At 42.7% G+C, this 14,398-nt stretch overlaps 1 protein-coding gene across 2 annotated transcripts in view; it reads left to right on the top strand.

Annotated features, from left to right (window-relative positions):
* Positions 1-14,398, top strand: part of MPZL1 (myelin protein zero like 1) — an 81,153-nt gene that overhangs the window by 49,532 nt on the left and 17,223 nt on the right. For both annotated transcript variants that reach the window (XM_055587176.1, XM_055587175.1), the window contains exons 2-4: positions 4,949-5,115; positions 11,780-11,993; positions 12,925-13,057. In XM_055587176.1, the coding sequence (XP_055443151.1) occupies positions 4,949-5,115; positions 11,780-11,993; positions 12,925-13,057 (514 nt within the window). The remainder of the gene's footprint in view (positions 1-4,948; positions 5,116-11,779; positions 11,994-12,924; positions 13,058-14,398) is intronic.

Here is a 14,398-nt window from a genome sequence, read left to right as displayed (position 1 = left end):
GCTGAAACTTCTCCCTGAGATCAGCTGTGCAGAGTACCTTACTCTTAGCAGTTCTCTCAGCTGATGGCCCTTCTTCGTTCTCATGCATGACGACTTCCCTTCTCCTCATCCGTGCTGTTCTCTGTCCTGGGGCTCACCACCGGCAGAGGCAGAGGCACGGCCAGGTGATGGGGTGACTGCTCAGCATGTTTGGGGGAAAGTGCAGGAGATGAGATGAAGTCTGAGAGGTGGTTGGGGCTCGCTTACCCTGGGCTCTATGAGCCACTGTGAGTGCTCAGACCTGATCCTGGCAGATGTGGGGAATCCTTGGAGCGTTTTGTGTACAGTGATAAGATCAGAGAGGCCAAGATCTCTCTGACCTGTGTATTGGCTGCAGTTAAGTGGCTGAGGGTGGAAGAGAGAACCAGCTTAGGAAGTCACAGAAATAACCCAAGTGAAAGATGATGGTGGAATGGACCAAGATGGTAGCACTGGAATAGCATGCAGAGATAATAAAAATAGATATATTTTTAGTGGAGACACATGTTTTGTGATGGCTTAGAGGTAAATTCAGAGAAGGCAATGGCAACCCACTCTAGTACTCTTGCCTGGAAAATCCCATGGACGGGAGCCTGGTAGGCTGTAGTTCATGGGGTCGAGAAGAGTCGGACACGACTGAGTGACTTCACTTTCCCTTTTCACTTTCATGCATTGGAGAAGGAAATGGCAACCCACTCCAGTGTTCTTGCCTGGAGAATCCCAGGGTCGGGGGAGCCTGCTGGGCTGCCATCTATGGGGTCGCACAGAGTCGGACACAACTGAAGCGACTTAGCAGCAGCAGCAGCAGAGGTAAATTGTGAGAAAGAAAGGTGTCCAGAGTTTTGACCTCAGCCACTGGAAGGCTGGAGTTGTCACTTACTAAAGTGGAGGGCAGATTTGGAGGTGGGAATCATCTTTACATTGTTACATTTAAGATGCCAGTTAGAGTCAAGTAACATTGTTGGGTAAACACTTGCATATGTATGTTTGTGTGTGTGTGTGTACATGGGAGTCATCGGCATTTAGCAGATATTTAAAGCCCTGAAACTAGATGAGGTCACCAAGAGAATGACTGGATAAGAGGTCAGAGGGGTGAGGGACTTCCCTGGTGGTCCAGTGGTTAAGAATCCACCTTTTAGTGCAGGGGACACGGGGTCGACCCCTGGACGGAACTACGAATCCACATGTCACAGGGCAACTAAGCCCATGTCCTGCAATTCCTGAGCTCGTGTGCTCTCTAGCCTGAGCTCCACAATAAACAGAAGCCCCCTTGCGCTGCAACAGAGACCCAGTGCAGCCAAAATAAAAAAAATTTTAAGAGTTCAGAGGGATGATCTGGGGCCGTCTAGCATATAGAGGTCAGGGGACTAGAAAAGGAGGAGCTGATGAGAGAATCAAAAGGGATGAGATACTGATACCAAATTGGGGGAAAAAAAATTGTTCCAAGGAGGGAGTGATCAATTGTATCTAATGTAGTTCAGTCAATAAGATGAGATTGAGAATTAACTGTCAGTTTAGCCACATGGAAGTCATTGGATTTCTTAACAAGAACCGTTTTAGTGGAGTGCTGGGGATGAAAGTCTGAACAGGGTTTATTCAAGAGAAAATGGGAGGAGGGAGACTGGGCATAGTGACTGTGGACAATTATTTTAAGATTTGTAGATTAGAGGAGGGCAAAGAGATCTTACCTGGGGGCAATGCAGGGTCAAGATTTTTTTCCACTAAAGTATATAGTATACATAGAATAATAAATACTATATAAATGTGTATAGTTCTATGGCTGATGACAGTAACTCAGTAGAGAATGAAAAACTCAGGAGAAAAAGCGAGAGTTGCTAGATCAGTGTCTCTAGGTGACTGAGAGATGAGACGCAGTGCACAGTGGAGAGGGGCACACACATTTCCTGCAGAGGAAGGACAGGCCAGAGATGCAGGCGGAGGGTAGGATATGGCTGGGGACACGGAGAGGTTCTCTTCCGATTCTGTTTTCTCACGGAAACAGGCAGCACGGTCATTAGCTGAGCAGAAGCAGGGGGGGGCGGTCCACAGTTGAGGTTAAAGAGAAGGCATAAAGTAGTCATTCAGGAAAGTGGATCCTTGACGGAGAGGGGCATGTGGGAGGATTGCTTGGCACCATTAAGGGTCCTGTTTGACGTTAGTGGTCATGGGTTTAAGGGGAAGCCCAGTCAGTGGGATTGTGTGCTTTTCTCCGTCTGTGATCGGCTGCCCTGGTAGAGATGCAGAATGGATGAGACTGTAAAAGGGTTGCAGGACTGATGGATTCTGGGTTTTAATGTGGCTGAAGGATTCAATAAAATCAGGGTTTGGGAGGAAATGTTCTGGAAAGATCAGAGATGGTCTGTCAGAGGGTAGAGAGCCTGAAATAAGATTGTGGAGGGGGCACAGGTATTGATGATAGGATCTGGGGCAGCAGTTCTCAACCAGGAGCAACTTACCCCTGAATAGGGGAAATCTGTGGTTGTCTGAAGACATCGTTGGTTGTCACAACTGGAAGGGGAGAAGATACTTCAGACACCTGGTAGGGGTCAGGGATGCTGCTAAACATTGACGCACAGGAGAGCCCCCACAACAAAGACTAATCTGGCCTGACAGTAGTGCCATGGCGGAAAAGCCCCATCTAGGCTATGATTATGGGAATTAGTAGCTGGGATAAGCCTGAGGACAAGATTATTGGAAAAAAGAAGATAAAGAGACCAGGGTTTGGGGAGTTTCTTCCTATGACTAACAGAATCTCTAAGAATTACAAAAGGAGTAAGAGAAAGAGTCAGGGATAGGAGGAGGTTAACTAGCTATGTATGAAGTTATTTTTTTTTTTCTGCAGCTAGCTGACTGGCTGGAGTTGGAATTGATTTTCCTGACTCTAAAAACTACATGTCCAAATTAGCCAGAGTGATGATATATTGTTGTTTTTAAAAGCCATTTGTTTTTTAACCAGTTTTGACATAATTGTCTGTCTTAAACAGATTGTCTAAAAACCCATTTAGGGATTTGGTTGGTCTTTTGGTCAAAATTACATGACTGTAAACTTGGGCCCTTGGCCTAATTCCATCTTTAAATAACTTCTCAGGGTAACAGTTCTTGCAGCTAGACCTTGTAGCAGGGATCTTGTTTGAGAAAATCATTGAGAAACTTAATTTATTGATTTTAAAGACTATGACTTTCCTTGCAGTGCTCCTCACAGTGGAGAAAACTAGACAAAATCATACAGAGTAAATAAGGGTCACAAACCAGTGCTGCTTCCTGGAATAAGTCAGATTGTCCAGTCTTGTGCTTTGTCCTTCATTCTGAGCTCAAGTGCCCTGGGGCTGCTTTTCTGCCTACCCACAATAGCACGGGGTGTCTTTTGTTTGCTTCTTGCTTAAAAGAAGGTCTTGTTTTGAGGTTTGGACCACGAATAATAATCTGTTGTTCTCTATAATAATAATCCACCCTCTTTAGCAGAAAAAAATCTACTTGATTCAGTGTGGCTATCAGTTTATTTAGAAGAATGGCCAAAAGTGTCCATTGTGTCCTGAGAATAAACATTTGGAAGATAGTTGGGGAGAATGGGGGAGTACTGCTGCTCTCCTTGGCCTGGAGTCATAAAGACCTCAGGAAGAAAAAATTAGGAAAATGACCATCAGTCCCGTGTGACAATACCCTTCCTTATTCTACTCATCTGTTACATTCTAAGAATAATTGGAACACTGTAGATAGGGATTCTCTCCCAAATATTTCTTTAAAAAATATCTTATTTTGAAAATGGGTGTTTTTAATCTTTTCTGTTTTAACTCTGTTTCCACTTTTAGGCCAAATTTGTTTCTTTCTAATCTTCATTTAGTCCATGAAAGAGTTTCTTTTGAGGTGAAGATTATTTTATCTTAGCAACAGTCCTTAATAATTCCTGCAATTGCCTCTGATTGTAGATCTTGAAATGATAAGACATTTTAATTACTACTTTCTGGGCTTAGGCTAACTGAAAAATTCAATGAGGAGAGGAATATGTGATCCAGTGTGGTTAGTTGTTTCTTGAGTACACATGTTATCTGACACACTGAAATTCAATGGTAGGTAAGGTTTCATTAATGAACACACGATATGTTACTCTTTTTTCCCCCTTAAATATAGGAAAAGAGTGTGTTACATATGAACATGGCTTTAAAATAAAGTGATCTCTTACCTAGAACAGTTTAAATTGGTTTAAATATGGAAGATGAGAAAAGATCCACCTGATATAAACTGAAATGTAGGAGGTGAATATAAGAACCGTTTAAAGAGTTAAAAATATGGCCTCCACATCATTACAAACAGCATCAGAGAAGCATGATGAGATGTCCTTCAGTAGATGAACTGAGAAACTGAAGTACAAAGGATGTTGTTCAGCAATAAAATTAAGTGGTCTGTCATGCCATGAAATGATATGAAGGAAGCTTAAATGAGAGAAGCCAATCTGAAAAGGCTACATTAACTATATGATTCCAGCTATAGAATATTCTGGATGTTAGTGATACACTAATGCAAAGTGTTAACAATAGAGAAAACTGGAACTTGGGGGAAGCAAGAGGGAATATATGGGAACTCCCTATTGTGTTTTTTTTTTTTTTTTTTTTTTTTTGCCTAAAGCTCAGAGTCTTAGCCTCTGGACCACCAGGGAAGTCCCAGGAACTACCTACTTTCTGTAAACCTCAAACTGCTCTGAAAATTAAAGTCTGTTAATTCAAAAGAAAACTTAAATATTAGGTGGAACTGAACTAGTAAAAATGTCTTCTTACTAAAAAACAAAAATCCCAGACTCTAATATACAGTGGTGGTGGATTACTGTATATAGTTTGTAATGTTCTTTTATCTTTTCTTTGTCCTCAGATAAATATGCACAGTGGTATTCATGATAAATCCTACTCCTAAACTGTCCTTGTTCCTCTCTCTCCAGTGACGTACGGTGTGTCGGCCTTGGAGGTGTATACACCAAAAGAAATCTTCGTGGCAAATGGGACACAAGGGAAGCTGACGTGCAAGTTCAAGTCTACTAACACAACGGGCACGTTGACCTCAGTCTCCTGGAGTTTCCAGCCAGAGGGGACCGACACCACAGTGTCGGTAGGAATGCTTGTTTGATCTCTCCGGGTCCTATCTCAAGGTGTTCTTTTTATTTTTTTAATTAGAGGATAATTAAAGGATATTATGGATATATAAAGGATATATATATTATCCTCTCATTAAAGGATAATTAGAGGATATTATGATGATTTTTTCCATATAATCAACATGAATCTGAATTAGGTATACATATGGCCCCTCCCTCTTGAAACCCCCACCTCCGTCCCCTTCCCACCCCATTAGGTTGTCATGGAGCATGGTTTTGGGTTCCCTGCATCATACATCAAATTCCCAAGGGCTATCTACTTTACTTATGGTAATGTATATGATTCAGTGCTATGCTCTCAAATCATCCCGCTCTCTCCTTCCCCCACTGTCCAAAAGTCTGTTCTTTATGTTCGTGTCTACTTTGCTGCTCTGCATATAGGATCGTCAGTACTATCTTTTTAGATTCCATATATATGTGTTAATATACAATATTTGTCTTTCTCTTTCTGACTTACTTCACTCTGTATAATAGGCTCTAGGTTCATCCACCTCATTAGAACTGACTCAAATGCATTCTTTCTTATAGCTGAGTAATATTCCATTATGTATATGTACCACAAATTCCTTATGCACTTGTCTTTCAGTGGACATCTAGGTTGCCTCCATGTCCTAGCTGTTGTAAATGGTGCTTCAGTGAACACTGTGGTGCGTGTATCTTTTTCAGTTCTGGTTTCCTTAGGGCATATGCCCAGTAGTGGGATTGCTGTGTTATATGGTGGTTTTATTCCTAGTTTTTAAGGAATCTCCATACTGTTTTCCATAGTGGCTATATCAATTTGCATTCCCACCAACAGTGTAAGAGGATTCCCTTTTATCCATATCCTCTCCAGCATTTATTGTTTGTAGACTTTTTGATGATGGCCATACTGACTCATGTCACGATGACCTCATGAGATTCTTTACTTCTCCAGTGTGATTAATGATGCATTCTTCTGATTCAGTTCAGTCGCTCAGTCGTGTCCAACTCTTTGCGATCCCATGAATCGCAGCACGCCAGGCCTCCCTGTCCATCACCATCTCCCAGAGTTCACTCAAACTCACATCCATTGAGTTGGTGATGCCATCCAGCCATCTCATACTTTGTCGTCCCCTTTTCCTACTGCCCCCAATCCCTCCCGCCCCCAATCCCTCCCAGCATCAGAGTCTTTTCCAATGAGTCAACTCTTTGCATGAGATGGCCAAAGTACTGGAGTTTCAGCTTTAGCATCATTCCTTCCAAAGAACACCCAGGGCTTCTGAATTAGGCACTTGCTAAATAAGTCAGTGACACTTTAAGGCCCTTTTCTTGCCTCAGACTCTCCAGGAAAAAAAAATAAGTTCAACATCTCTTAAATGCAACTTTTTATCGATATTGTTACAATATTAATATCTCTATCATCTATCATCTATCTACTGGTTTGGGGTATATACCTGATTTCCAAATCTTTGAGTGGACTTGTGTCCCTCAGGATTTATAAAAAGGGAGACCCTTGGGTGCTGTGCCTTAGAAGGAAGGAAAGATGCGGTAAAGTCAGAGATTACAGATTTAGTTAACTTCCTCATAGGGTCCAGTTAGGTATGATTCTTGGTAAAACAGAGTCCCAGAGTGAGTGAGAGCAGGAACCCATACAAATATAACATGGGAAAACAGAGTCAGAGGCATTCTGTTGCTTCCTGTAAACATGTTATTAATGTGAAACATGTATCCCATAGATACATGTTTATATCATCCTATAGATACAGATTTACCCAGCAGAGTTCAAAGAATTATTTAAATTTGTGATGATTTCCCACTGATATCTTTTGCCAGACTAGAAGTGAGGGACATAATCTATAGAAAGTAAAGCATCATCTAGATGCTCTTTCTTTTGAAGAGCAGTTCTGCTGCTGCTGCTGCTAAGTCGCTTCAGTCGTGTCCGACTCTGTGCGACCCCATAGACGGCAACCCACCAGGCTCCCCCATCCCTGGGATTCTCCAGGCAGGAACACTGGAGTGGGTTGCCATTTCCTTCTCCAATGCATGCAAGTGAAAAGTAAAAGGGAAGTCGCTCAGTCGTGTCTGACTCTTCGAGACCCCAGGGACTGCAGCCCACCAGGCTCCTCCATCCAAGGGATTCTCCAGGCAAGAGTCCTGGAGTGGGTGCCATCGCCTTCTCATCCTTGTCATGTGGGTCATGCATGTTTACATACCCTAAGCCTGAATATTAAGAGCATGCTGGGAACTTTCCCAGTGGTCCAGTGGTTAAGAATCTGTCTTCCAGTGCAGGGGATGAGAGTTGGGTCTCTGGTTGAGGACCTAAGACCCTACATGCCTCGGGACAACTAAACCTGCTGCAGCCTCATGCACATGTAGTTGGCACCACAAAGAGTCCATGCGCCACAACAAAGACCCAGTGCGGCCAAAAAATAAAAGAAGATGCTATGTTTCTGGTTAATGCTATATTTGAGCTAATCAGTTTATACTTACATACCAATCTGATGATAGTTAATTCCAGAATGTTCAGTTACTGATACAGGATGCTTTAACCCCCAGATGTTGGTGCACAGTTAATAAGATGAGTAGGATACTCATCATTTTTATAGATTTTCAAGAGAAGTAAAATCAAGCCCAAAATACCAAAGATGGCTTTTCTGGTCCATGGAATTAGGGTCCCTGTGTCTAAAACTGAGCTCATCTTTTCTACCCAATGTTCCCTTCTCTGCTAGTTGTTTTTGGGTATTTATTTTCTTCTGATTTTTTGTTTTTTTAATCTTGTGTTTTGTTGGTGGGGTTTTTGTCCTTCCCTCCCCCATCCATAGCGTCTTCCCTTCCACTGCTCACACTCAACCAAGAAATAAGAACATTTGCTGGATCTTCCTACTTTGTAGCTGGCATGTAGATTTTTGTTAACCTTCCTGCTTCTCTGCTCTCCATTACGTGATAAAAACTCTGCCAGGGCTAGTGCAGTAACACCCCTGGTCACTCCTCCACTTTATATCATCCATCTTTCAAGCCACCCCTGCAGTCCACCAGGTGCCTCATCCTAAAACAGTTCTTTCACCTCATCACTGCCCTCCTCAGAATCCTCATGTTTCCCATTGCGAACAGTTCTTGTCTGGAATTCAAAACTCCTCACAATTGGGTTCCAGCCCCACTTATGTTCTCCTATGTGATCTCCTTCAGTCTAGCAAAAAGAACTTTATGCTTTGTTTTTCCACTTCTGAGCTCTTACCATTTAAGTTCTGTCCCGTTTTCACATTCTGATCCCTCTAAATACCTCCTTTGGCCTTTTAGCTATCTTTTTTTTTTTTTTTTTTTTTTTTGGCCGTGCCACAAGGCATTTGGGATCTTAGTTCCCTGACCAGGGATTAAAACTGTGCCCTCTGCACTGGAAGCGTTGAGTCTTAACCACTGGACCACCAGGGAAGTCCTCCCTGTTTAGCTGTTCTTAAAACTCCCTGCCCACGTTATCTTGGCCTCTCCTGTGAAAGAGTGTGCCTTACTAGAACAGTTTTACTCTTCATTATCTTGAATGGAAGCATTTTAAGGGTAGAGACCTATCTTACACTTTTGATGTCCCTCACCATGTTATCACTGGCTTTTGCTTGATAAATGTTGGTTGATAAGGAGATTTGATTTCCCTGGTGGCTCAGTTGGTAACGAGTCTGCCTGCAATGCAGGAGACCTGCGTTCGATCCCTGGGTTGGGAAGATCCCCTGGAGAAGGAAATGGCAACCCCCTCCAGTGTTCTTGTCTGGAGAATTACATGGACAGAGGAGCCTGGCAGTCCATGGAGTCACAAAGAATCAGATACAGCTGAGTGACTAACTTGCACTTTAAAGGAGGTCTAGTCTCTTTTTTGTATGAGTTTCGTGGTTTTTTTTTTTTTTTTTTCTTTTTACCATTTTGTTACTCTTTCTTACTGGTTTGACCAAATCATTATCAATCGCACAGTTCAGCAAACATATACAGTTCCAGTGATGTGCCAAGTGCAGAGAAGCACAGAGACAAATACAGTTTCAGAGGCATCAGGTCTAATGAGGGAGGGGCTGCAGAGACCCAGCAGTGGGAAAGGGTGTAGTGTAGGTTTTCATTACTGTTTCAGAAGTACAGGGCGGGGAATGTCTGTAGATGAGGTAGAAAGGAAAGCAGAGACCAGATGCCAGAAGGACTTGCTTGCTGAGCTAAGAGCTTATGGTTTATTTCCTGGTAAAGAAGAGAGGGTGAAGGGCTTGGGCCAGGCAAGATATGATCAGACTTGAGAGGCATTAAAATAACAGAAATAGCTTAAGCTTTGAAATCAGAGCTGAGTTTGAATTCTGTCTCTTAAGACCTGTGACCTTGAGTAAGTCACTAAGGTTATGAGCCTCACTTTCCTCACTTGCAAAATATCTGGCAGGTGAATCTTACCTTGTAGAGTGGTTATGAGTGTCAGAATGTTATTTTTCAGGTATTTCACATTTCTGTCCATCTTGCAAGCAGAGGCCTTGGCTGCCCTTCTTGTACAGTGACTAGTCTTAGCAGGCAGAGAGGGTGTCTCCTTCTGGAGCGGAAGACAGGCTTGCTTACTGTCCACGATAGTAATATGTCTGCCTTTGGGGCAAAGGTCAGATGGGCTTACTGCCCATTATAAAAGATTGGGGTTGTCCAAGCTTGGGGCTCCTCAGCTATGATGCAGAGCCTCTGTGTGCACAGCATCCACCCTAGTCCCTCTGTGCTGTCCTTGTGGACTCTGAGGGGCAGGGGCCACAGATAAAAACATGGTTCTTTGTGTCCAGGTCTTCTAACAGGAGAACAAAGACTTCCCGTAAGTCTTGTGTTTCTGCCAGCATCTGTGAACCTATGGCTGAGTTGCAGAGAGTGTAAAATCTCAGACCCTTCATAGTTCCTGATAAGCATTAGTTTATTTTAAACACAGGGTATATATTTGATAAATTTTTTTCCCAGTAATCATTTAAGCATTATGGAAGATGGATTAGAGGAACTTGAGACCAGTTAAAAGGTCATATAGTCCAAGATAATGAGGACATCGGAGAAGGCAATGGCACCCCACTCCAGTACTCTTGCCTGGAAAATCCCATGAACAGAGGAGCCTGGAAGGCTGCAGTCCATGGGGTTGCTGAGGGTCGGACACGACTGAGCAACTTCACTTTCACTTTTCACTTTCATGCATTGGAGAAGGAAATGGCAACCCACCCCAGTGTTCTTGCCTGGAGAATCCCAGGGATGGGGGAGCCTGGTGGGCTGCCATCTATGGGGTCACACAGAGTTGGACATGACTGAAGTGACTTAGCAATAGCAATAGCAATGAGGACATAAAATCAGGTAGTATTGGTGGGACTCAAATAGAAGAGAGAAACTTAGGAGATAGAATTGACAGGATTGGGAGACTGACTGAATGGGAAGAAAGACGAATCAGTGATAATTCCAAAACGTATGGTTTGGGAGACTGGCATGCTGCTATCAGTCAGGATGTCAGAGGTAGAAGATGGAGTTTGTAGGATAAGGTGGCAAACGGGAGGGTGGGGACAGCTAAGCTAAAGTAAGTAGGCGGTTGGATTAGGAGTCTAGAGCTCCAGAGAGTACTATGGGTGAGAGAGATTAAGAAGTTAACAAAATATAGATGGCCGTTAAATCATAGGAATGGGTGAGATTGTACAATGGATAAGATTTCAGCTTCTGTAAAAGATTCTGAAAATGTTGTGTTTGGATTGCTAGTACAGCTCAGTGGTTCACTAATGCTGATTGCCGTCCCCAACCCTACAATTTCCCCATCGGTGAATAAGAACAAAGACATCAGGCCTCCAGCAGAGCTGTGTAGATTGGAGCCACATATGAAAATAGATCCCCACCCTCCAGGCCTGACCTTATTTTCAGGGGACTGGGTTTGAGAAAGTTCCTTTGAGAAATGAGTTCCTTTGGTAAAAGCAGGTCTGCAGAGAGAATGAGACTGCAAAGAAGAAAGGGCTAAAGGCTGAACCTGCAAAGGCAGACGAGACTCTCTTGGGTTGTCTGGGCTGTGTTCCTTTCACATATCCATGACTTTTCTATAGAAAACACGTAAGTAAAATGGGGTAACCCACCAGATTAACTGATCTGTGATATTTTGGCTTCTTTTTCTTGATGCCTTCGTGTATCTTAATGGTAAGCTTTGTGAATTAAGGCTGAAACTTTTGGATTCACTGGGCTCAATCCTGGTGTCCATCAGAGCATTGGCTTTGAAGAATCAGGTGGTCCTGACTTTGAATCTACCACCTGTTATCATTGTGACCTCAGGCAAATGGCTTCTTTGAGTCTCAATCTCCTTATTTATACAAATATGGCTGGTAATTGCTATATCACAGGAGTATTGAGAGGATTAGAGACAGTGTACAAGTTTATTTCTTCAACTGAAAGAGGGTTGGGCTCCATGATTTCTAAACCCCTGTCTGGCTTGGGTTCCAAGGCTTGAGATTTGCATTTCTTTTATCATCACATCTTGATGATGTGGCATTTCTTTCTGGATGTGGTCTTTTTTCCATGTACTTGCTCCACAATCTTGATTGGAGCTCCTCAAATGAAGTCTTTTTTAGAAAGAACCCTTCACAGTATGCCTGTACTAGAGTTTAGAACTTCTGCCTTTGAGAATAGCTCATGTGTTCTTTTTTCTAATTGCAGTTTTTCCACTACTCCCAAGGGCAAGTGTATGCTGGGAATTATCCACCATTTAAGGACAGAATCAGCTGGGCTGGAGACCTTGACAAGAAAGATGCATCAATCAACATAGAAAATATGCAGTTTATTCACAATGGCACCTACATCTGTGATGTCAAAAACCCTCCTGACATTGTTGTCCAGCCAGGACACATTAGGCTCTATGTTGTAGAGAAAGGTACTTCCTTGAATATTTTTGCAGTAGTGATACAATCCCCTTAAGAGTTATGTTTCAGGATGTGTTTGAAAGGGGTATTTCTGCTATACAGTTATGATCTCTGTTTCCATGAACTGTGGCTCTACGAAACATCTGTGGGGGTCAGGGAACTCCTTCCAACTGGAGTGTTCAATTTCTCCATTTATATACCTGCTGTCTGGAGCATATGGATCAGATTCCTGGAGTATGAATTTTTCATTGTTAGTTAGAAGTAAGACCAGATTCATTATAGTTACATGTGGTGGGTAGTGGGAAAGGAGATTAGTATTGTTTTAATATTCTGACTTCCCTGGTGGCTCAGACAGTAAAGCATCTGCCTACAATGCAGGACACCTGGGATCGATCCCTGGGTCAGGAAGATCCTCTGGAGAAGGCAGTGGCAACCCACTCCAGTACTCTTGCCTGGGAAATCCCATGGATGGAGGAGCCTGGTAGGCTACAGTCCATGGGGTCGCAAAGAGTCAGACACGACTCAGCGACTTCACACACAATATTCTCCGGGAGAAAGCTTTAACACTGGCAGAAACAGTATAGCTATTTCTTCACCTTTTTTTGGAGAATAAGCCAGGAAATGCAGGTTCTGGATCTCATTTTGAGACAAAGTCTGCTTTGTTGGAGGATAGATTGAGGTAAATTCACATACCCAGCTTTTCTTTGAGTTAGAGCATTGAGAGGGATTACATATATATAAATGTGTTGAGTTCTGAAGCTCATTCTTGATCAGTTAATGTTCATATGTCACCAGTTAGGTATTAGAATATCATAATTTGGATAATAAAAGATTGTGTGGTAATTGCTAAAGGAAGACACTTGTTTATTAACTTAATACAATTTCATTTCTTCTCTCTATAGCGATGTACCTTAAACATATTTTGTTGTTCTTTCTCTCTAGAGATTTTGCCTGCATTTCCAGTTTGGGTAGTGGTGGGTATAGTTACTGCCGTGGTCCTAGGTCTCACTCTGCTTATCACCATGATTCTGGCTGTCCTCTATAGAAGGAGAAACTCTAAACGGGATTATGCTGGGTAAGAAGCTCTGCTTTCGAGGGGAAAGTTGGAGGGAAGGAGTCAAAATTTGTGAAAACTTCTATATGTTGTATGGAAAAAGAATGGTGAAGAATTAGCTGCTGTTAACTTTCACGTCGGAACTGAGCTTTCTCCTTAGAAAGTGTTTTGTGTGGGCAAGCAGAAATCAATGGACTGCCCTTAAACGTGGAATGTGATGCTAATGCCTGTTTTAGATTCTTTCTTAGGTTTGCTGAAGTGGACGCTCTGTAGTCTGTGCTCTCTGAGTACCTTCCACTCTGAGATTAGTATTATTAAGCCACAGATCTCTTGCTCCAGTATGAGTTTACTTTGATCTCTTGGTAATAATCTTACAAGGCTCTTCTTTTCAAATAGGTAAATGTAATAATCATAACAATGCCTGGGGAGAGTGTGCTGGTAAATGACTCCTACCTGACGTGATGATGCAGGACTTTTCCTGTTTGTAGTTTTAAAAGTAGTTTATGACTTGTTCTTGAATGCATGGCTAGACTCATTCAAGGGGGATAATAAGAGTTGAACACCAAAATACACCACCATTAAAGAAAAGTAGACTTTCTTTTTGTTTGTGGGTTCTCAAAGATAACACATTTGAGCAGAGGATGTGTGTCTAATTGAAGGACCCTCTCTTTTTACCACTCCAGCTGGACAGCTAGCCCATAAAAGCTCTGTAGAACTTGTGTGGTAAGACTGAGAGTGAGGCTGGGTTTCAGCTGATGGAGCACGGGCTGCATCCCAAGTGCATGAAGGGACTATGATCTGAGAGGGTTGCATGCCCTGAACTCCTTGGTTGGTGGATGGTAGGACCTCTCTCTTTGGGCTCTGCTGCTTTACTTTTTAGGAGTGCTGTGTTTTAAGGAGTTTGAGTGTTCAAATTCAGATATCACTTGCTTGGAATGTTTCTGTTTTGCTGACTGTACTCGCTGCCTTGCATGGTGAGTAATTTATGATGAAACATAACCAGAACATTGGTTTTCAACATGAAACTAATCCAGGTGGAGACATGCCAATCTTGGTTCATGCTTTTGGGTTAATGAAAGCACAGGAAAGTGTGCCTTAGAATCTTGCATGGCATCATGAATGCTGCTGTTCTTCTTACTTGTTTTTTTTCCCTCCTCTCCTGCCTTTTCTACCTTGGTGTGCCAAGATCAGATCCTGCTTATCTTCCACTTCTTAAGAAAAGCTGACATAGACGACACTTTGGGACTATAACAGGGCTGGGTCTCCTCTTCCACTCCCACTAGACACATGGTAACCAATCACACTGGCTGTTGCTGTTAATATTCCTGTGTGTGTATTCAGCCCATCTCCCTTGTTGACAAC

This window comes from Bubalus kerabau, chromosome 6 (assembly GCF_029407905.1).
Source record: "Bubalus kerabau isolate K-KA32 ecotype Philippines breed swamp buffalo chromosome 6, PCC_UOA_SB_1v2, whole genome shotgun sequence".
In the NCBI taxonomy this organism is placed as follows: domain Eukaryota; kingdom Metazoa; phylum Chordata; class Mammalia; order Artiodactyla; family Bovidae; genus Bubalus; species Bubalus kerabau.
The sequence above is the reverse complement of the archived record's forward strand: the minus strand, read 5'-3'. Positions and strand labels throughout refer to the sequence as shown.